We start from the raw sequence: 21,096 nt of genomic DNA on the forward strand, positions 1-21,096 counted from the left end.
GCTCTAAATCCTTGATGCCAGAGTACCTGGCACATGGTAGGCACTTGCTAAATCTGTGTTGAAAGAGTAAAAATCTACATACTTATCATTTGGAATTCTATTCATTGTTTTCAAGATCCATCATGAAATTGATTTTAACCCTGCTCAAGTTTTACAAATTGAAAATGTCATTGTAAGTATGCAAATATTATGGAAATGCTCTTACTGATTAGGATAATTCTAAGAAACCTAATTATGTTTCTGGCCTACCCATCTGTGACAGCAATCAGTGAACTGGTTATCATATTTAGATTAAAAGCCCTTAGAAAGGAAAAATACCTGTAAATAACCAAGAAACCTACTAAATGCTAAATGCTAATGTCAAGTGACCCAATGAAATATAACAACTTTTGTCTTTGTTTTAAACTACAACAGTTGCATGCAGGTAATAAATAAGTCAATCAAACAACCAACCAACCACAGTTTTATTTGAGTCCCAGGGCTGTATTTTCAGATGCCCCTCATCAAAATGATTAAGATGTTTAGAGTCTAATCGAAAATTTAGGGGTATCATTTTGGATTTAGTCAATACCTCAAATTATAAGGCTTGCTAAAATCCATTTTTATAATCCATTTTTATAATTATATCAAAAGTAAGAATGGAGTCTCAATATTTATGGTTTACCATAAATAAATTCATATCAAGAATTCTTTTTTTTTTTTTGCCTTTCTTCCAGGGAGAGAACAACTGAGAAATATGTCCTTGTGTTTACAGTTTTATATTTGCTTCAGATGTTCTGTACTGGATTTTCTCTTTCCTTTAAAAATCTACACTTTCAACATTATATGTTTTTTGCTTTGTAGAATAAGATTTTATATCAATGGAATGATCTATGAGTTTTAATCACAGAACTCAGATGGAAGACAAAATGCATTATTCCTAAATTATGAATTGCTTACCATTAGTATGAATTTATCATTGATGTGTTTGTGTTCTTTATTTTTTAAAGGAATTGCAACAGTATCTAGCTAACCTGGCTGAACAATGCAGTGCTGATAATAATGGTGCAGAGCTTCCAGTTGTAATAATTCTTGATAATCTTCATCATGTGGGCTCTTTGAGTGATATCTTCAATGGTTTTCTCAACTGTAAATACAACAAATGGTATGCCTGAAATATTTTAAATGATGAAACATGAAAAATGGTGATCAAATTTCCATTCTTGTGCTTTTATTCCTTTTAAGACCTATAGTGGATGCCATTCGGAGAAGGCAATGGCAACCCACTCCAGTACTCTTGCCTGGAAAATCCCATGGACGGAGGAGCCTGGTGGGCAGCAGTCCACGGGGTCGCGAAGAGTCGGACACGACTGAGCAACTTCACTTTCACTCATTGGAGAAGGAAATGGCAACCCACTCCAGTGTTCTTGCCTGGAGAATCCTAGGGATGGGGGAGCCTGGTGCGCTGCTGTCTATGGGGTTGCACAGAGTCGGACACGACTGGAGCGACTTAGAAGCAGCAGCAGCAGCAATGGATGCCATTAATTTGAAAAGGCTTCATTACTATTATACCATGTTTACAAAGAATCTCTGTGTATCCCTTATAACGTCTATTTATTCATTCAACAACTGTGTCCCAGGTGCTTTTATAGCAACAGTATTTACTTGATGATATTAACTTCTACATGTATGCTGAAAGTCTGGAAGACTATTGTCAATAAGAGAATGTTTAAATCAGGAATATTAAGAACTAGAATGAGGCTATGTGATGGGATATGAAAGTTGCTCAGTTGTGTCCGACTCTTTGTGACCCCCTGGCCTATACAGTCCATGGAATTCTCCAGGCCAGAATGCTGGAGTGGGTAGCCTTTCCCTTCTTCAGGATATCTTCCCAAGCCAGGGATTGAACCCAGGTCTCCCACATTGCAGGTGGATTCTTTACCAGCCAAGCCACAAGGGAAGCCCTATTATTGACTATTATCAATAACAGAATGTTTGAATCAGGGAAATTAAGAACTAGAACAAGGCTATAGAACTGTTTCATTTTTAGTCCATAGTAACATTTAAATTCAGCCTTCCTATAGAAGTAAATTTATTACATTCAGATATACCTTTGTCCTCAGTGATTCTAATGTTTAACTATTTACATGAGAGAAAAGGTTAAAGTAGGGTATAAAAAATCTGAAAAGATTTTTAAGATTCACTGTAGGGTGATCTCTAAAAAAGAACATAGAACAACTGCATAAATGTTAGTTTCAATGGTGTAAGTATCCCAGTTATCTCTGCTAGAAATATGAAATAATAAAGGAAAAATTAATGAATTGAATTATAAGCAAAAGAATCATAAGATATTAGAGTGGGATGAGATCCCTATGATTATTCTATCTAATCTCTTTATTTTATATATGAGTAAACATGGGATTAGAGAGGGAAAATGATTACAATGATTTGCCTAGGGTGCCAGAGCTGCCATTTGAACCCCAAATCTTAATTTCTACTTCAGTGATCTTTGTCATTTTCTAGCCTAACATTATGAAATTACCCCTTTACGGCATAATGTTAAAATGGAAGAACACAAATTTATCCAAATTGTTTCCTGAGACAATTTTAATGTATTAATATCTTTTACCTTTAATGCATTTACATTTTCTTTTCTTTTTGTCTCCAGTCCATATATTATTGGAACAATGAATCAGGGGGTTTCTTCATCACCAAATCTAGAGCTACATCACAATTTCAGGTAAAAATAAGTTGGAATTGTTTGTATTGTCTCTTTTCTGTTTGCTTTTGGTGGTGGTTTTTTCCATTTGTACACTGACGAATCGGTAACCTGGGGTGTGGAAATAATTCTCACTTCTTCTGACACTCTTTCTCAAGCAGACATTTTGTGATCCCTGACCTATAATCAGAAGTGTTTCTTTAAAAAAAAAGAAAAAAGAAATGTTTTTCCTGCTCACTATGTCACAGCTAAAGTAGAACACTTTTCTTCTAAATGTGAGAAATGTGAAGAGAGTTCCTATTTCAGGATTTGTGATTCTCCTACAGAAGAGTGCTCAGCGTGCACACTCCCACTCACTGCTGTGACGCACATGAGCTTCTCTTTAGCTCAGAAAGAAAAGTTACATGCAGTTTAGCTCTAATGATAATAGACTGTCATCTCTTTGATCATTAACATATGGCCTCCGACTGAATTAGGAACATTATTACTTTATATTGGAGAGAGAATCACTGTGGACTTAGAGTTTAATTTATATAAGGATTTCTGGGTTTTGGTTTTGATTTTTTTTTTCTTTTTATAGGTGGGTACTATGTGCAAACCACACAGAGCCAGTGAAAGGATTTTTAGGCAGATATCTTCGAAGAAAACTGATAGAGATGGAAATTGAAAGGAACATTCGCAATAATGACCTAGTCAAAATTATAGATTGGATTCCTAAGACGTGGCATCATCTCAACAGTTTTTTAGAAACACACAGTTCTTCTGATGTTACAATTGGTGAGTTCTAAAATTGCAATATGCCATTTTCCAGGAACTAAGAGTACTTGGTAAAGATAGCCAGATTGGAAGTAGAAAATAACAACTGAAGCTAATGTTTTTGAAGCTTCCAAAAATTTAAGTTTTCATTTTTTTTTCTCCTTCTGAAAGTTTGCCTTCAAGCTTTGTGTCTTTTCATCCGACTATTACAGTTTAGTAAGGCTTCCCAGGTGGCGCTACTGGTAAAGAACCTGCCTACAATGCAGGAGACATAAGAGATGTGGGTTCCATCCCTGGGATGGGAAGATCCCCTGGAGGAGGGCATGGCAACCCACTCCAGTATTCTTGCCTGGAAAATCCCATGGATAGAGGAGCCTGGAAGACTACGGTTCTTAGGGTTACAAAGAGTTAGACATGACTGAGAAGACTTAGCGCGCATACAAGCATGAAACTTTGCTAACATCAACTAATGTCGACAACTATATTAGTATAATATCGACAACTAAAAGTCAGGTAGCCATGTGAAATAAATTAGACTTTATTAGCAAATAAAGTCTTTTCAGAGTATCATTTTTATGCTAAAAACAAATTTTAGCATATATCAATTATAGTTGTGAGAGATTTTAAGATAATTTAGGCGTTTTATATTTTCATGAAGATAAAATTGTTTGAGTTGTTTGTCTTGAGTTGGCATAAAGATGTTTATTTTTGTATTCTTTCTTAAGTTGCACACACAAAAAGTCCCCTTTTCCTTGCTGTGGATCAGAAAGATATACTCACTAAAGGCACAGTGTAGAAAGAATTAGGACAATTCTACAATTGGGATCAGAAGATCACAGCAGAGGCCCACTTCCAGGAAATAATGACATATTTTATATTTGAAAATTCATTCCATCATAGTTTTGTCATTTGTAAAGTGGAACAGATTGACTGGATTATAACCTTTAAGGTTTCTCCAAATACTAAAATGTGATGTGTTAGACTAAGATTTTAGTGTAAAAATAAAGGAGGGTCCTGAAGATGGATCTTCAGTAAAACACTGATAATAATTAAGCTGACCAAGATTATAATTTTCTAAGACTCCTGTAAGAAGCATATTAATACCCCCAGAACAGTGTCTAAATATGTGTTTAGATTGCTAAATACAGGAATTCTCATAAATGGTTTGTTATTTCTTTCTTCTCAGGCCCTCGACTTTTCCTTCCTTGTCCCATGGATGTAGAAGGTTCTAGAGTATGGTTCATGGATCTCTGGAACTATTCTTTGGTACCTTATATTCTGGAGGCAGTAAGAGAAGGTCTGCAGGTATAGTACTCAATTTTCTTAACTGTTTTAAAAAACCAAATAGAAAAAGAAATCATCCTTAAAAGCAAAAAAAAAAAAAAATCATTTCTCTGATTTGTGCAGAAAAATAAAGGTAGCTTGAAAGAACAAATAGTCTCTAATACATTTTTTCTGAGGATAAATATGTAGGAGAAAGAATTCCAACAAGAACACATTGAAGGCCAAATGTATTGCCATCGGTGTTTACAAAGGGTTCTTATTAGACAGCTAGTTAATTGCACAGTTTTGCATCATATGAAGCAGGCGTGTTGGTGTGGGCCGTTGTCGTCTGTTCTGTTCTTCTTTTCTTGACTATGTCGCACAGCGTACGGGATCTTCCCTGACTAGGGGTGATCCCATGCCCCTGCAGTGGGGGCACTGGATCTCTAGGAAGCCCCCATTTACTCTCTTCTTATACAATCTGTAGCAGGCAGTTTGTGCTTACATTAATAGATTCCCTGCTTTAGGATGTCTCATTGCTTGAAACCCTTCAACATCCCTTGCAAAATCCCTTTCTGTTTTTAAAAATGCTCTAAATCTAAGGCATTTGAATTTTTTAAACTGTGACAGGTTGGTTTAGCAGCGTCTCTGCTCCTTCCTCCTCTACCTTACATCACGAGGCCCTGCAAGCACCCCTTCTATTTACTCTTAACTAAGAAATCAAAGTACATCCCTAATAAGAAAACCCCTTTTCAACAAAATATATCATCCCTTTTCTGTAAGTCTTGATTTTTTTTTCCTTGTGTGAATTTTTTTAAGATTCGCATTGTATAGTCACCAAACTTGTGTCAGAAAAATCCAGTCACCTTTACAATAACTCAGCCAAGGTTTAGGCAGTTTTTACTTTTCTCTATTTCTCAGTTTTAGGCATCTCTATTTCTGGTTATCACAAGTGCTGCTAGAATTAAGATATACTTCATGCTTTTCACATTTTGTCATCTGCAGTTCTGTGTTAAGTCTTTATATCACTGTCTAAAAAAATTGGTTGTCTATTTTCCTTTATTTCACTTCCTTTCACTTCCTTATGCTTTCCTCACCTTGTAGAAGGGCATGGCAGTGATTTAGAACTAACAGGATGGTGAACGTGATGAATATTATGAGGATGTTCTGAACGTACAGAGGTAATGATCCTAGAGAATGCTATCAACTGGTTCTACCTCAGATTTAAATAACTCAGTTTCATATTTTTAATGGTATGAGCCAAACCAGCCTGAGAAAACATCTCCAACAAAGTTAAAGACTGTGCCAAAAGGTTTTATTTTCAAGTATAACATAGCACATGTCAAGATCCCCCTAAAACTATTATGCTATCTCAGAAGTGAGTTGGGTCTCTTGGTTTCAATTATTTGTTCCAAAAACATCATATATTTGTATGAAAATTTATTTAAAATATTCATGGGGTCATGATTTTTAAATTAATACTTAAATTAATTATGTGTTCCTCTAGATACTATTTCAGCATTAGTAAACTCTTATCAAAATCTTTATATATTAAACTTTCCTTATTTCTTATTCATTTGCTAATACATCAGAAGAATTAGAAGGATTTTAAAAACTCAAAAACAGTAATACCTAAAAATCCTTAAATCTCATTTTGTAGAAGTATGTGGCATTTTTAATGTTCAAATCATTATTTATAAAGCACCATCCTAAGAATTATCATTCTATAAAAATTCCCTTTAAATAAAGTCATAATCACTAAAATAATACCAGTTCCCCAAGCTGAGAAATACTCCGAAAATTTTTTTTTGAGGAGGAATAAAAATATCTTAAGTTTTCTGCTATAGTTCTAGATGTTTGTTAGTAGGTTAGAGTGAAAGTTGGATCAATCACAACACAGGGAATAGCTGAGGCTTGGGGGGAATGGAGGTGGCAGGAGGCAGATACAGCACTTTGAGAAAAAAAGGAAAACCCTTTGGTGAGAAGAGCGTTATCATCGCTACTGAAGGATATACTGGACTGGAAGCCTGTTGGCAGATGATGTTCTTGGGATGGTCCATATGTGACTTCTGGAGGAACAGGAAGGAGAGAAATCACATATGTCATGAACTACTTTCTTGGATATCCTGGCAACAAAGAACCATGAACTGGAACAAAAGGTGGAAAAATAAAGCACGGTTGCAAAGATGAAAATCTGAGTCGAGAGGAATGGAATAATTTCTCCTCGAGTGAAGGCTGACGCTCTGGTGGGGAGCTGTATGGCAAACACTCTTTGCCAGATGTTCTAGTTCGAGAAAACACTGTGATGCACTGTATTCTGATTTTTATCCTGATGATTCTGTCTTTCTTGAAATGTCAGCAATCAGATCACCTCCTTCTGAATATTTAAATGTCTCTTCTTTCATTTCTTGTTCTATAACATTTCCTTCACTCTGAAATACAGAATTGAGCCTGTGTGCCTTTCTATTGGTCACCCCAGTTCTGCTGTCCATGATGATTCTGGACAGCGTCAGTTGGTGCTGTTAGATTTTCGTATTCTTTTTGTAACATTTCCGTTCCAAGATGTATATACTTTTCTTCAGTTAGTTTAAGTTGTATAGCAATCTAAGTAAATTTTTAACTGAGAGACAATTTCTGCTCCAAAATAACAGAACTATTAAAAAAAAAAAAAGGCTGATCACTACCCCTACTGTTATCCCCTGCTGCTGCTAAGTCCCTTCAGTCGTGTCTGACTCTGAGCGACCCCTTGGACTGCAGCCTACCAGGCTCCTCCGTCCATGGGATTTTCCAGGCAAGAGTACTGGAGTGGGGTGCCATTGCTTTCTCTGACTGTTATCCCCTAGAGGTGCAGATATCAAGACCTGAACTTGCTTTTTTCCTTAAGGCAAGCCTGCCACAACCCCATGCAACTTCTCCAGGAGAAGCTCAAAAGACAGTTCCAAGCAGACTGTGGGCCTTTCATGGACTCAGCATCTGCCATTTTGGTTTTGTCTCACTGAGGCACATCGAGCCACATGAAATGCTTCACACTGCTATTTGGTGCCGTCTGGGGCCAAATATACACCTAGTAACCAGGATTGCCCTCAGTAGGGTAGGAAAGTCCTTCAGAGAATTAGTGTACCTATGTTACTGCCCTCTATTCTTAATTTTCACCTTTCTTTCTATGCCTTTGTGGTTTGTACTTTTTTTTTCCTAAGCCCACCAACCTCTGTCTCCTCAGTGTGCTGTTTCTAGTTTGGTTTTGGCTTTGCTTCCAGTTTAAACTTTTTTTAACATCACTTGGGTTCATCTGCCATCTACTCCGCTACCTGTATTTTAACCAGGCTTTATAATCTCTTTCTTATCAGCTTTCTTCCTCCAGAGGAGTTCTGACAAAGTTTTCATTTCCCATAATTTTCCTCCGTACTAGTGGTCTCACAAACAAATATCTCAAAGAAGTTTTAATAGGAAGCAATGCGATTACAGAGGACATTACTCTGATGGAAATGATTGTCAGGGAAAGAATGATTATGTTCAAGGAAAATCTGAGCAGAACGAAGTAGAGAAAAGAAATCTCTTGTATTCATCATCTTTCCAAAGCACACTTTAGTAAATAAAGGTATTTAGTGTCTAGCATGAATCTTTATATTTTTCTATTACTGGAACATTCCTTTCTCAATGTTGAGCTTTCATTTAGTTTGTAAAATTACTAACAAAGATAAATGAGGGTAGTCATTTCTTCATGTATTTAAAATAAACCTCCCTCATCTCTCCCCCAAATGCTGACCGTTTATTTTGTCTAGCCTTCAAGTTTAAAGTGAACTATACAGATAGTTTAAAATCTGGGAAATAGCATATGGACACTTCATTCCCCTGAAAGTCCCATAGGGACTCAGTGTGCAAATTAGTAGTCACCTCCGTACCGAGCAGAGATGTAGGGAATTCCCTGGTTGTCCAGCGGTTAGGACTCCAGGCTTTCACTGCTGAGGGCCTGGGTTCAATCCCTGTTTTGGGAACTAAGATCCTGCAAGCTGCATGGCAAAACAAACAAACAAACAAACAAGGAATTCATTTCATATGTGCTAAATATGTGATCTCTTTTTAGATGTATGGGAAACGAGCACCTTGGGAAGATCCCTCCAAGTGGGTGCTTGATACATACCCATGGAGCTCAGCATCTCTGCCTCAGGATGGCCCAGCATTACTTCAGTTGCGACCAGAAGATGTTGGGTATGAGGGCTGTGTATCCACGAAGGAAGCTACAACCTCAAAGCACATTCCGCAAACTGACACAGAGGGGGATCCCCTGGTAAGAAGCTGATGTTTGATTCTTCCTGTCTAATCTCGACTACAGTGTGCAGTCACTAGGATTTAGTCATTTGCATCAGAGATATTAATTCGCTTTCCTGGGTAATATTTGAGATTGTCCTGATGTTGGTACTCAGTTTCCAAATCTTTACCTTTGGCCTACATTCATTGGGTGAAACTCTTTAAAAAGGCCAAACTTGTATACTTCAAAATAATAAAAAACACTTAAACCAGGCTGAGCTGTGAGACCATAATTTTTCTTTTATTAAGCAGAAAATTATATAAATAAATAAACTTTAAACATTGCAGGACTCAAAATTCATTAGGTATGTAAGAAAAAGCTGAATTTTGTTCTAAAATGACAAAAAATAATATAATCTATACTTGAAAAACTAAAGAATATTTTACATGTATCAATTTTATATTTTACATGTAAAATTTTGTCTAAGTAAATTTAGGATTAGTACTCCATTGCCAACAGTAGAGAAGAATGAACTGACTTTGGAATTCAGTTCAGTTCAGTCGCTCAGTCGTGTCCAGCCTTTTGTGACCCCGTGAACCGCAGCATGCCAGGTCTCCCTGTCCATTACCAACTCCGGGACTCCACCCAGACCCATTGTCCATTGAGTCAGTGATGCCATGCAACCACCTTATCCTCTGCCATCCCCTTCTCCTCTTGTCCTCAATCTTTCCCAGCATCAGGGTCTTTTCAAATGAGTCAGCTCTTCCCATCAGGTGGCCAAAGTATTGGAGTTTCAGCTTCAGCATCAGTCCTTCCAATGAACACCCAGGACTGATCTCCTTTAGGATGGACTGGTTGGATCTCCTTGCAGTCCAAGGGACTCTCAAGAGTCTTCTCCAACACCACAGTTTATAAGCATCAATTCTTTGGTGCTCAGCGTTCTTTATAAAGGGCCATTATTCCCTGTCTTGCTCAGATTGCATTCTTGGAAGTCATACTATAAGTCAATAAAACCCTGAAGCACGAATACTCTGGAAATACTAAGCACATCTGTTCCTAATACTATAACTTTATTTTCATATGTATTTTTTAATTTTTAGAGATGACTTTCCATAAATTTGTCTCAAATGTAATGTGGTTTTTAGATTACTATTCTGGCTAAAGAATTCACTGAATAACCAATACAGTAAGAAGACATGCTGAGATAAAGGTCCTTGTGTTACTTAAACAGAAAAAGTGAAGTCGCTCAGTCATGTCTGACTCTTTGCGACCCCATGGACTATAGCCTACCAGGCTCCTCCTGCATGGAATGTTCTAGGCAAGAGTACTGGAGTTGGTTGCCATTTCCTTCTTCAGGGGATGTTCCTGACCTGAGGATTGAACCCCAGTCTTGCGCAGTGCAGGCAGATAAATGCTTTACCATCTGAGCCACCAGGGAATCTAAGGAAATGATTAAATCATAGTCTGTAACCATACCTAAAGACATAAAATTATGAGTTGATACTTTGTGGAATATCCTTACACTAATAACCGTAACACATGTACATCTCGTCATTTCAGTTGACCATTTTGAACATCTTGGAATTTACATGTGAACCATCTGATAAAGATTCATTATTTTTTCCTGATAAAATGCATGCACACAGAAGATTTTCCATACTATTTCAAAAAGTTCCATAAAGTCATAAGAAATATACATTGATCTACTTAGACCCCAGGGATCTCTTATTTAGAACATTTGCTCTAAACTATAAACTTCTTGGGGCTTCCTTTGTAGCTCAGCTGGTAAAGAATCCCCCTGCAATGCAGGAAACCCCACTTCAATTCCTGGATCAGGAAAATCCACTTGAGAACGGATAGTCTACCCACTCCAGTATTCTGGCCTGGAGAATTCCATGGACTAGGGCTTGGAAAGAGTTGGGGCTTGCAACTCTTGGGCTTGCAAAGAGTTAGACATGACTAAGCGTCTTTCACTTAACAAGTGTCTGGCCCTTTAGCTCATACATAGCTAAATAACTAAACAACAGTGATGGTGAAATTGGTTTGAAGTCCACAAAACTGTGACTGTACACTAAGTAACTCCTGATCAGTTCAGTTCAGTCACTGTCGTGTCCTACTCTTTGCAATCCCAAGGACTGCAACACACCAGGCCTCCCTGTCCATCACCAACTCCCAGAATTCACTCAAACTCATGTTCAGTTAGTCAGTGATGCCATCTAACCATCTCATCCTCTGTCACCCCCTTTTCCTCCCACCTACAATCTTTCCTAGCATCAGGGGTTTTCAAATGAGTCAGTTCTTTGCATCAGGCGGCTAAAGTATTGGAGTTTCAGCTTTAGCATCAGTCCTTCCAAGGAATATTCTGGGCTGATTTCCATGAGGATGGACTGGTTGGATCTCCTTGCAGTCCAAGGGACTCTCAAGATTCTTCTCCAACACCACAGTTCAAAAGCATCAATTCTTTGACTCTCAGCTTTCTTTATAGTCCAACTCTCACATCCATACGTAATAGAGAAAAAGTAAGCCTTACAGTACAAATAGGGGTTATTTCATCTGAGTTGTTTATAATTTCCAGTTTGCCCTTTGCAGTTTCTCATTCAGTTCCTGATAAAGGTAAGATGTTAAGTTTGTTTTCAGGGCTACTCTATAGAGTATGGGACATTTAGGGGATGTCCTAAATTTTCCCAGTTCACACAGTCCTGGTGAGCTAAACCCACTAATCACTCTTTTCCTGGCTCCAGATGTTCTTATCTTCTGCTTTGGAAAAGGGATCAGAATCTCTACATTCTGAATGAGAATGGGTTAAAAAAAAAAAATCTCTGATTCCTAACCTTCTGCTTCACTCAACATCTTAAAGAACAAGGGGTTATGATGTTTGACGTATTAAATGACAAAACCTTCTCATCTAAATATCTGTGAATCAGGTACATTCTGATTGGCAAGTATCTCTCTGCATTTATTGCTCTATATTTTTATAATGACTGACATAAGGTAACAACATTTTTGCAGTCCAATATAAATCAGAAGTAGTCAGAGAAAGCCTCAGTGTCAGTAATATATTTTTGACTCTGAACAAGGATGTAAGTTTTTGGCACATCTCACAGTATTTAAAAATGTAATGTGTATTTATCATCAACAGACTCATTCATTCAGTAAATATTCGTAAATAATAAGTATGTACTCAGGGATAAATCCTGGTGATCATAAAATCCATATCATTTCTGACATTAAGAAGCTCCTAGTCCAGCCATGGAGAAAGATATCTACATATGTAAATTACAGTGCAGTAACGATAGAGGTATGTTCTAGGTAAAGTTTTGAGTCTGTTGAGGAAGTGGTTAGGATAAAGCTCCTCAGAGGAGGAGATGCTTGAGCTAGGTTTGGAAGGATGAGTAAAAGTTCATAATGAGGTTGGATAGAGACGAGCCAAAATTTAAAAAACAGGAAGTGAAACGTGATGAAACAGTACAATAAAAATAATGAGTTTAGGGAGCTGTATACAAATTTGTGGAATTAGAATAAAAGGGACAGAAAGAATTAAAGCTACAGAAGGCTACAATTGATAAGCCATCTGAAGCCTTGTTTATCTTGAAGGAAGTTAAATGTTTACCATACAATGGGGAGCCACCAAAGATTTTTGAGCAAGGGACTTATTAGATTTGCAGTTTATAATAATCACCTTGGTAATAGAATAGAGGGCAGGTTAAAGGAAAGAGGATAGAGGCTGGAAGATGGGCAGATGTGTAAATACCAGGGATGATAAGGACCTGACCAGGGTGTTATAAATGATAGGCATTGTGTTTATGACTATGGGTCTGGGAAAGAAGCAGGGGAAAAGAGCACAAGGAAATACTTGTGTAGAGAATAATGATCCACCCTGATTATACCCAGTCAGACTACTGACTGATGTGAACCTTACCTACCTCCTTTGACTCTAATGTACAAAGCAACCCTCTGAGAAGGCATGGTAAATCCTTTGTATGTATTTACCATGAATCTGAGACTTGGAACTTATTTTAATGGAACATATTTACTATATAGCACTATTTTCAAAACATAAGACTTTAAAATACTATTATTATACCATAAAATTTTATAACAGCCAGCTTTCAGGTGATTTTAGATATTTGTAACTGAGATCAAGGCATAACCTTGAAAGCATTTCTATTCTTGAAAGGTGCTCAAAACACAGTGTTTTTTCTTTTTTGGTTTTTGGTTTTTTTTACAAATTACCTTCACCCAGATGCTTGAACATACAGCCAGCTACTTAGAGTAACAAAAGAAAGGAAGAGGGGAATATGAATGTTCATGAAGGTGGGAATGTGTGTGTGTGTTCAAAAGAGAGACAGAGAAGGGGGGAGAGAGAGAAAAACTATGTTGATGGAGAAGTTTAGCTTTTTGACTCACTGGGTTTAAGAGGTTATCACCAACTACTTTTGTATGTTTATGTAGCTTGTTTAATAAATTCAGGGAATTAGACAGAAAATTATGTTGAAAAATATTGTCCTAAAGAATGACTTTTAAATATGCTATAACTATAGCTTCTTTGTCAGAAAGGCATTCTTGATGGAATTGGTAATTACCAGTGTGTCATTTTATTTCACAAACATTTTTTAATTGAACACACATTTTACACTGACTGTCTCAGCAAGCAGAGCTTAACATATGACTAAAGAATCCTTTTGGATTTAGCCTTTCTATTGGAGCAGTTTCCCTAAATTTTAAATTGGGGGAAAAAAAGAACATCTTTGATTACATAATAAATAGTAAAGTTAGCATGCATTAAACAATACAAAGATTATTACCATTTATAGAAACTCTTGATAAGAAAACAAATCCATACCCTCCCGAAGATGTGCCAATTTTTCTGTGCTTTCTAAAACTGTCAAATCATTTATTCACGATTTGCTTTTGAACAAGATTTCTTTATCCATCTCTACCACTGAATCTGCAGATCTCTCAAAATCCAAGCAAAGTGGCCTCCTTTTATTTTCTAATACCCGGAAACACTAGCTGCCTTTCTCCCCAGCTGCTTTCCTGCCCATGTCCCTTTTATGAGAACAAACGTTGCCATTGTCCTAGAAGGCTGGGAAACTTGAGACAGCTGCTCTTGTTCCAGAAGGTGGTTTTTCTTTTCAGTGAGAGATCCATCATATTTTAGCCAGGCGCTCAACAGCCACAGAAGCTTGACGGTGATTCTTCCCTTTGCCCTCTTCAAATGCTCATGGTCGGCTTCATTCGGTCGCCTCCCCTCGAGGTCAACGCTTAAGCAGCAGATGGGGGGCTTGTATGGAGCAGCTGGTTCCATTCTACTCCAGCCCCGCCTCCTCTCCAGGGACCCTGAGCGGAAGCCTTTGTGCCCGTCGGCTTGTAGGAACGTTCAGGACTTTCACTTGCCATTCAGCGCTTTCTGCTTCTCGCAGCCAAAAAGCTGGGCAGCTTGGCGTCCTCTGCAGCCACGAGCCCAGATGTCCGGCTGTGATACAGTTTCCTGTCGGCGCTCCCTGCTGGCGCTATATTCATTTACAATCACGAATAAAAGACTTATCCAGAGGCCCTATTTTGTCCTTATGGTTTGCCGGTGTAGTCATGTGTGGGAGAAACAGTCTAGGAGCCAGGGCAACCGGTCAAAGTCTAAAATTGTTTTCCGTTTCCCTTGGAGGGGATGAGATGGGTCCTCCGTGTGGCTCGGGGCCGTGTGTTTTCTGGGCCTGGCTTTTTCCATGCATCATCGCCTCCATCGATGTCTCTTTTTCTTTCTTCAGATGAATATGCTAATGAAACTCCAAGAAGCAGCCAATTACTCGGGCACACAAAGCTGCGACAGTGATAGCACCAGCCATCATGAAGACATTTTGGATTCGTCTCTTGAATCTACCCTCTAGAGGGTGAAAAAAGTTAGGGGAAAAGACTATGCTTTAAAAAAAAAATGTTTGAAAAGTAAGGTATTTTCATTAAACCACTGCCAGTATGAAAGCATCCCGTCAGGGCCCTGACCCAGAGTTGTGGTCTCTAAGGAGACAGCAGAACCAAGTCTGAACCACCAAGATACTCAGTTGACACGGAAGCGTAACTTGCTTTTCTTTCTAGGCATTTTTTTTTTTTTTTTTAATCTCTGTGGAGTGATGTAAGGCTCCAATACTCAACTGGAAAGGACCCTAACGACAGGGCAACTGAAGATTGTGCATGGGATAGCCAAACTGGACTTTCTGTTTTTTCTCTTTAAACGTTTACAATGCAGACCTTTTCTTTCTTTTCTCTTTATTTTTGTTATCGCAGTTCCTTCTCTTGGTTTCCTCTGAGGGCTTGTTCTCCCCAAGCAGGGTCCACTCTTCTGATCCGTCCAGCCTCTTGTGTGCCACATGGTGCTGGTCGCGGAGCCCCAGTAGCGTTTGTGTTGTGCGCTCACCCCATTCCAAAATGAAGAGGCCAGGCCTCTGCAAGCACAAATGGAATTGTGCGACCCCAGGGAAACACTGCTGTGGCCAGCCGGAGAAGTGCCAGTATCGTTCTCAACTGCCGTGATCACAGGGTGCTTCACCCGCGCTTTAGTGTCTGAGTCACAGGTTTGATAAGGTGGTTTTTCCCACTGTGGTCTTTTTAAACCACCTGCCCATTCCCTTAAAAAAAAAAAAAGTTTTATACCAATTATTAGTCAACACTGACAACAGGCTTTTTTAGGGCTTTATTTGTTTGAGCCTTGTCAGTGAAAAGAAGGAACATTTCCTATGGTGCTGTCTCACTGCCTTAAACCGATTTCTACAACAGTTTAACAGTTGGTTTAAATCCTGAACCATTGGTAATTTCCACTGTCTTCACTTATAACACCAGTTAACACAGTAGCCTCATCTCTATTTTTGTGTTCGTTTTGAAGAAATGGATAGGAGAAAGATCAGTATTTTTACCTTGAGAACAGGTTGCTTTGCCTATCCTCCAAAAGACTCAAGTAACCCAGAAACCCTCTTTGAGTGTCATTTAAAAGCTAAGCCATGTGGCTATCTTCCATCCAGTTCTAGGGGAAAGAGTTTCAGAAGGCGGGAGAGGGTGAATTCTTATCCAGCAGAGCTGGAAGCACTAGATGCAGCATGAGCACAACTATTCGGCTTTTCTCTCCTATTCTTTTTTTTTTTTTTAATTATTATGAGTTTTGAGCATGTTGTTTTGATGGGTATTATTGTACATGAGAAATTCAGCATCCGAGAACACTGAAGCAGTGAAGTCACTGTGGATGAGAAAGCATTTATACTGTAAAAGAAGGTTAGATTTGCACAGTCTACTGGGTAGGTATTGTAAATAATCATTTAAAAAAACTTGCACAACTCAAAACAAACACACACACAAATTGTATTTTATCCTGTGGGTGTTCAGAGATGTTTCACTTGCTGAGATTTCCTGTACGTTGCAAACAAATGCAGAATGCAGACCCTCAGTGCTCTTGTTACCTGGTGTGTTTGTCCTGTATTTACAGTTGTGGTGGCCACGCAGGAGCTATCAGTGCTAGAGTGAGCATGCTTCAAAACTCTCCATGAAGCCAGTGCATTGTTGGAAAAGTAAAAATGTCTGAAAGTGCATCTGTCGTGGCAGGCTTTCAAGAGAGGACATGAGAGCTGACGGGAGTGACTGGAGAAGTTCCCACCACGCGCAGAGGACAGGTTTGAAATTCATCACCCCAAGGGCTAGGCCACGGTGTAGACTTGTTCCGTGCATGTGAAAATGTGCTACTTCAGGACGTTCAATTGGTGCTACCCTCTGTGACCACCCACGGGTCAGTTGCTGTAGAACAATAGCCACACGAGACATCGGTGCAGCGGTCAGAGTGTCACTCGATCTGTAGGCCCTCCACGGTGCTATCGCCCTAAGGGAAGTCGGAACTGGATTTGCGCACGTAGAAAGGGCACCCTGACTTTGCAGCCTCAAACGTGGATCACGTCTGTGGTGAAACGTCGATGTACGTAGCTGGATGAGTGACTAGTGGCCCTTGTACAATATGTGATCTAAGAAAATTGCTAATCTTTCCCTGCCATTTTGAGAACCACAGTCCAAACATGATCATTAAACAGAAATTCCTGCAATACATCCCAGTAGGTCCGCCTAGTTTACAGCTGAAACTAGTTTGTGAAACATTTGTCTGTATACATTTTATATTTTGTACATTTTTGATGTAACATACCATGTAAATAGAAACAGTGAAATAAATCATCTGAAAAGTTTTGTAGTCTTTGTAAAGCCCCGACAGCAACTACTTGGTGTCAGTGGACTTAACTGGGTGATGTATTTTCTATTGGTTGGTTGTTCCTCTAGCTTGTAAACCAGCTTGCATATATTTTTTTGCAAATGTGCACCCTGTATCTGTCTAAATTATTACTTTGACATTAAAGTGGAATTATTTATTGACAACAAGGTGTGGTGTCTATATGTGGAGAGAATTGAATAATTATGCACCCAAAGTATCAAACTTTAAAATGTTGCTTGCACTATTAATAAGCCATGAGTAGGATGTAGGTGATCTTTTTATTCTATATTCCTCATAGAAAGAAACTCATAGCTTTTAAATGAGTAAATATATTGAAGGCACTAGGTATATCTTTTTAAATGAAAGTTATTTATTCAGTGAATATTTTTAGAAAACTCATTATTAGTCTACCTAAATGATTATAAAATAAGCATTAATATAAAATAAAATGTTAATGTTCACTTAATTATATCAACTTATTAAACGTTTCTTTGTTTTTATTCCATTAACTTTTTTTTGACCTTTTACCTCTAAAGATGCTTTTAACATAGAAGAATTCTTCTGATGGTTGTTTATTTTTAAGAGATTATAAAAAGAAAAGGAACCCTCTTTAATATGAGAAATTTTTTTTCAAAGCACCTTGGTCTTTCATACCAGTAACTGGAATGCTTATTTGGGTACTCTGAGTAGGGTTTTAATTCTAAAAGCAGGAAAATTAGAACACTTGTTGAGAAAAAAAAAAATATATATATATATATATATTAGTTAAAATGAGTTGAACAACAGTGATAGATAAAAATGGATAAATGTTGCCTTTATTCACACTTTCAGAGATTGGGAAATTTCCACGATCCATCTTATCCAGGTTAACACTGAATTGGTATAAAACTTGAACATTATTCTCACACCTTTGGTATCAGGCTGTGTGAGTGTGGGTCCCAACAGTATCACTCTCTGTGTAACCTTGGCCAATTACTCACACTCTATGTCTAGTTCCCTCACCTACCAAGTGGATGATAGGAATAATATCCACCTCTTACAATTACTGTGTTTTCAGAGGTCAACAGTATTTTTTTTTAAGACTGCATCTTCTAAAACTTAATGTTCTCATTTATAACATGGGGTAATAGTACCTATCTCATAGGGCTGTTGGGAGTATTGAATTTATATCTGTAAAGTACTTCAAGTGATGCCTGGCACTCAGGAAACTGAATAAATGCCAGCTACTATATTAGCACAGCCATTATAATACGTTTATAACATCAGTAGTGTAACAAATACTCTCATTATTGAATTTGTAAATGTATTCATGGTAATATTAAAGTCTTATGAAAAGTATGTCTTTTATCCAGTTTACCAATCTGTAAAATGGGATAGTTTTAGTTTCTACTCATAAAATTGTTTTGAAGATGGAATATTTTATTTATTTATTTCAGTTTCAGTTCAGTCGCTCAGTTGTGTCCAACTCTTTGTGACCCCATGAACCGCAGCACACCAAGCTTCCCTGTCTATCACCAACTCCCAGAGTCCACTCAAACCCATGTCCATTGAGTTGGTGATGCCATCCAACCATCTCATCCTCTGTCGTCCCCTTCTCCTCCTGCCCCCAATCTTTCCCAGCATCAGGGTCTTTTCCAGTGAGTCAGCTATTTGCATCAGGTAGCCGAAGAATTGGAGCTTCAGCTTCAAAATCAGTCCTTCCAATGAACACCCAGGACTGGTCTCCTTTACGATGGACTGGTTGGATCTCCTTGCAGTCCAAGAGACTCTCAAGAGTCTTCTCCAACACCACAGTTCAAAAGCATCAATTCTTCGGCGCTCAGCTTTCCTAACAGTCCAACTCTCACATCCATACATGACTATTGGAGAAACCATAGCCTTGACTAGATGGACCGTTGTTGGCAAAGTAATGTCTCTGCTTTTTAATATGCTGTCGAGGTTGGTCATAAGTTTCCTTCCAAGGGGTAAGCATCTTTTAATTTCATGGCTGCAGTCACCATCTGCAGTCACTTTGGAGCTCCCGGCCAAAAAAGTCTGTCACTGTTTCCACTGTTTTTCCATCTATTTCCCAGGAAGTGATGGGACCAGATGCCATGATCTTAGTTTTCTGAATATTGAGCTTTAGGCCAACTTTTTCACTCTCCTCTTTCAGTTTCATCAAGAGGCTTTTTAGTTCCTCTTCATTTTCTGCCATAAGGATGGTGTCATCTGCATATCTGAGGTTATTGATATTTCTCCCAGCAGTCTTGATTCCAGCTTGTGCTTCTTCCAGCCCATTGTTTCTCATGATGTACTCTGCGTATAAGTTAAATAAGCAGGGTGACAATATACAGCCCTGATGTACTCCTTTTCCTATTTGGAACCAGTCTGTTGTTCCATGTCCAGTTCTAACTGTTGCTTCCTGACCTGATGATTTCCTATTTTTTATTTTAATTTCAATTTGTTAAGTATAATTTATTTTCAATGGTGTGTTAGTTTCATGTGTACAAAGTGAGTCTGTTATATATATACATATATTCATCTTTTTTTCAGATTCTTTACCCATATAGATTATTACAGAATATTGAGCAGAGCTCCCTGTGCAATCCAAGTAGGTCCTTGTTGGTTATCTGTTTTATGTATAGTAGTGTATGTATGCTAAGCCCAAGTACCTAGTAGTGTTTTTCTGGATCATATGATAGCACTATGTTGATTTAATAGTTTTTTAAGGACTCTCCTTCCCTTGTAGCTCAGTCAGTAAAGGATCTGCCTGCAGTGCAGGAGACCTGGGTTCGATCCCTGGATAAGGAAATGGCACCCCACTCCAGTATCCTTGCCTGGAAAATATCATGGACAGAGGAGCCTGGTGGGCTGCAGTCCATGGGGTTGCCAAGAGTCGGGCACGACTGAGCGACTACCACACTTACACTGTTCTTCATAGTGGTTGCACCAATGTCTATTCCCACCAACATTGTAGGAGAGTTTCTCCACACCTTCGCCAGCATTTGTTGTGTGTCGACTTTGTAAAATATCTTATTTATTTCTTTGGCTGTGCCAAGTCTTAGTTGTAGCACATGGAATCTTTAGTTGGGGTATGGGGCATCTTCTAGTTATGTGTAGTCTTTTGGATGATAGCCATTCTGACTGGTGTGAGATGATATCTCATTGTACTTTTGTTACACGAGTCTCTGATGATTAGTGAATCTGTGCATGTTTTCATGTGCATTTTAGGAAGATGGAATATTTTAAAATCATGAAGCACTTGGAAAAGTTTGTCGCACCTAAGTGCTATATGTTAGCTATTATTATTAATATTATTCAACAAATATTTATTACATGCCTAATATGTGTCAGGCAACTTTCTTAGGCATCACTGAGACTCAGGCCGCAAACTTAAGGAACTTACAGTTAGAACTGTTGGGTCTCTGCTTCTTATTTTCATGGGCACCTAAGTTCTCTAAGAGAATGACCAATGAGAAGCCCAGTGACTAGTAGCCAGAGGGTAAAGCTGACACTGATAGAGCCAACAATACTAGTGGGCTATGTCTTAAATTTGGAGAAATTCACGTACCTTTATTTCAGACTTTTGGACGTTCATGTTAAAAGAAAAAGCACTTTTATAAGAAATAAACCTATGTCTAAATCTGTGTCTTTGATCAGTCAAGACGTTTAAAAAGTTTCAGGTGTGTTTTGCTTTGGGGGGAGGACAAACTAATAACTAAAACATTGCATTCAGATCAGATCAGTCGTTCAGTCGTGTCCGACTTTATAACCCCATGGACTGCAGCACGCCACGCTTCCCTGTCCATCACCAACTCCCAGACCTTGCTCAAACTCATGTCCACTCAATACTGCATTACTGAATTAATATCACTCTTTAGTTCAGAGGAGATGATCTGGAAACATAATCCCTGAAGT

At 38.3% G+C, this 21,096-nt stretch overlaps 1 protein-coding gene across 15 annotated transcripts in view; it reads left to right on the plus strand.

Annotated features, from left to right (window-relative positions):
- Positions 1-17,363, plus strand: part of NAV3 (neuron navigator 3) — an 892,975-nt gene extending 875,612 nt beyond the window's left edge. For 6 of the 15 annotated variants that reach the window (XM_060412470.1, XM_004006210.5, XM_004006211.5 and 3 more), the window contains 6 exons: positions 990-1,144; positions 2,648-2,719; positions 3,279-3,475; positions 4,641-4,759; positions 8,802-9,005; positions 14,732-17,363. In XM_060412470.1, the coding sequence (XP_060268453.1) occupies positions 990-1,144; positions 2,648-2,719; positions 3,279-3,475; positions 4,641-4,759; positions 8,802-9,005; positions 14,732-14,851 (867 nt within the window). In that variant the 3' untranslated portion in view covers positions 14,852-17,363. Of the gene's footprint in view, positions 1-115; positions 173-989; positions 1,145-2,647; positions 2,720-3,278; positions 3,476-4,640; positions 4,760-8,801; positions 9,006-14,731 lie in introns of all 15 variants that reach the window. The other 9 variants (XM_042246551.1, XM_060412472.1, XM_060412476.1 and 6 more) reach the window with 2 other exon arrangements.
- The last annotated feature ends 3,733 nt before the right edge of the window (positions 17,364-21,096 follow it).

This window comes from Ovis aries, chromosome 3 (genome assembly GCF_016772045.2).
Source record: "Ovis aries strain OAR_USU_Benz2616 breed Rambouillet chromosome 3, ARS-UI_Ramb_v3.0, whole genome shotgun sequence".
In the NCBI taxonomy this organism is placed as follows: domain Eukaryota; kingdom Metazoa; phylum Chordata; class Mammalia; order Artiodactyla; family Bovidae; genus Ovis; species Ovis aries.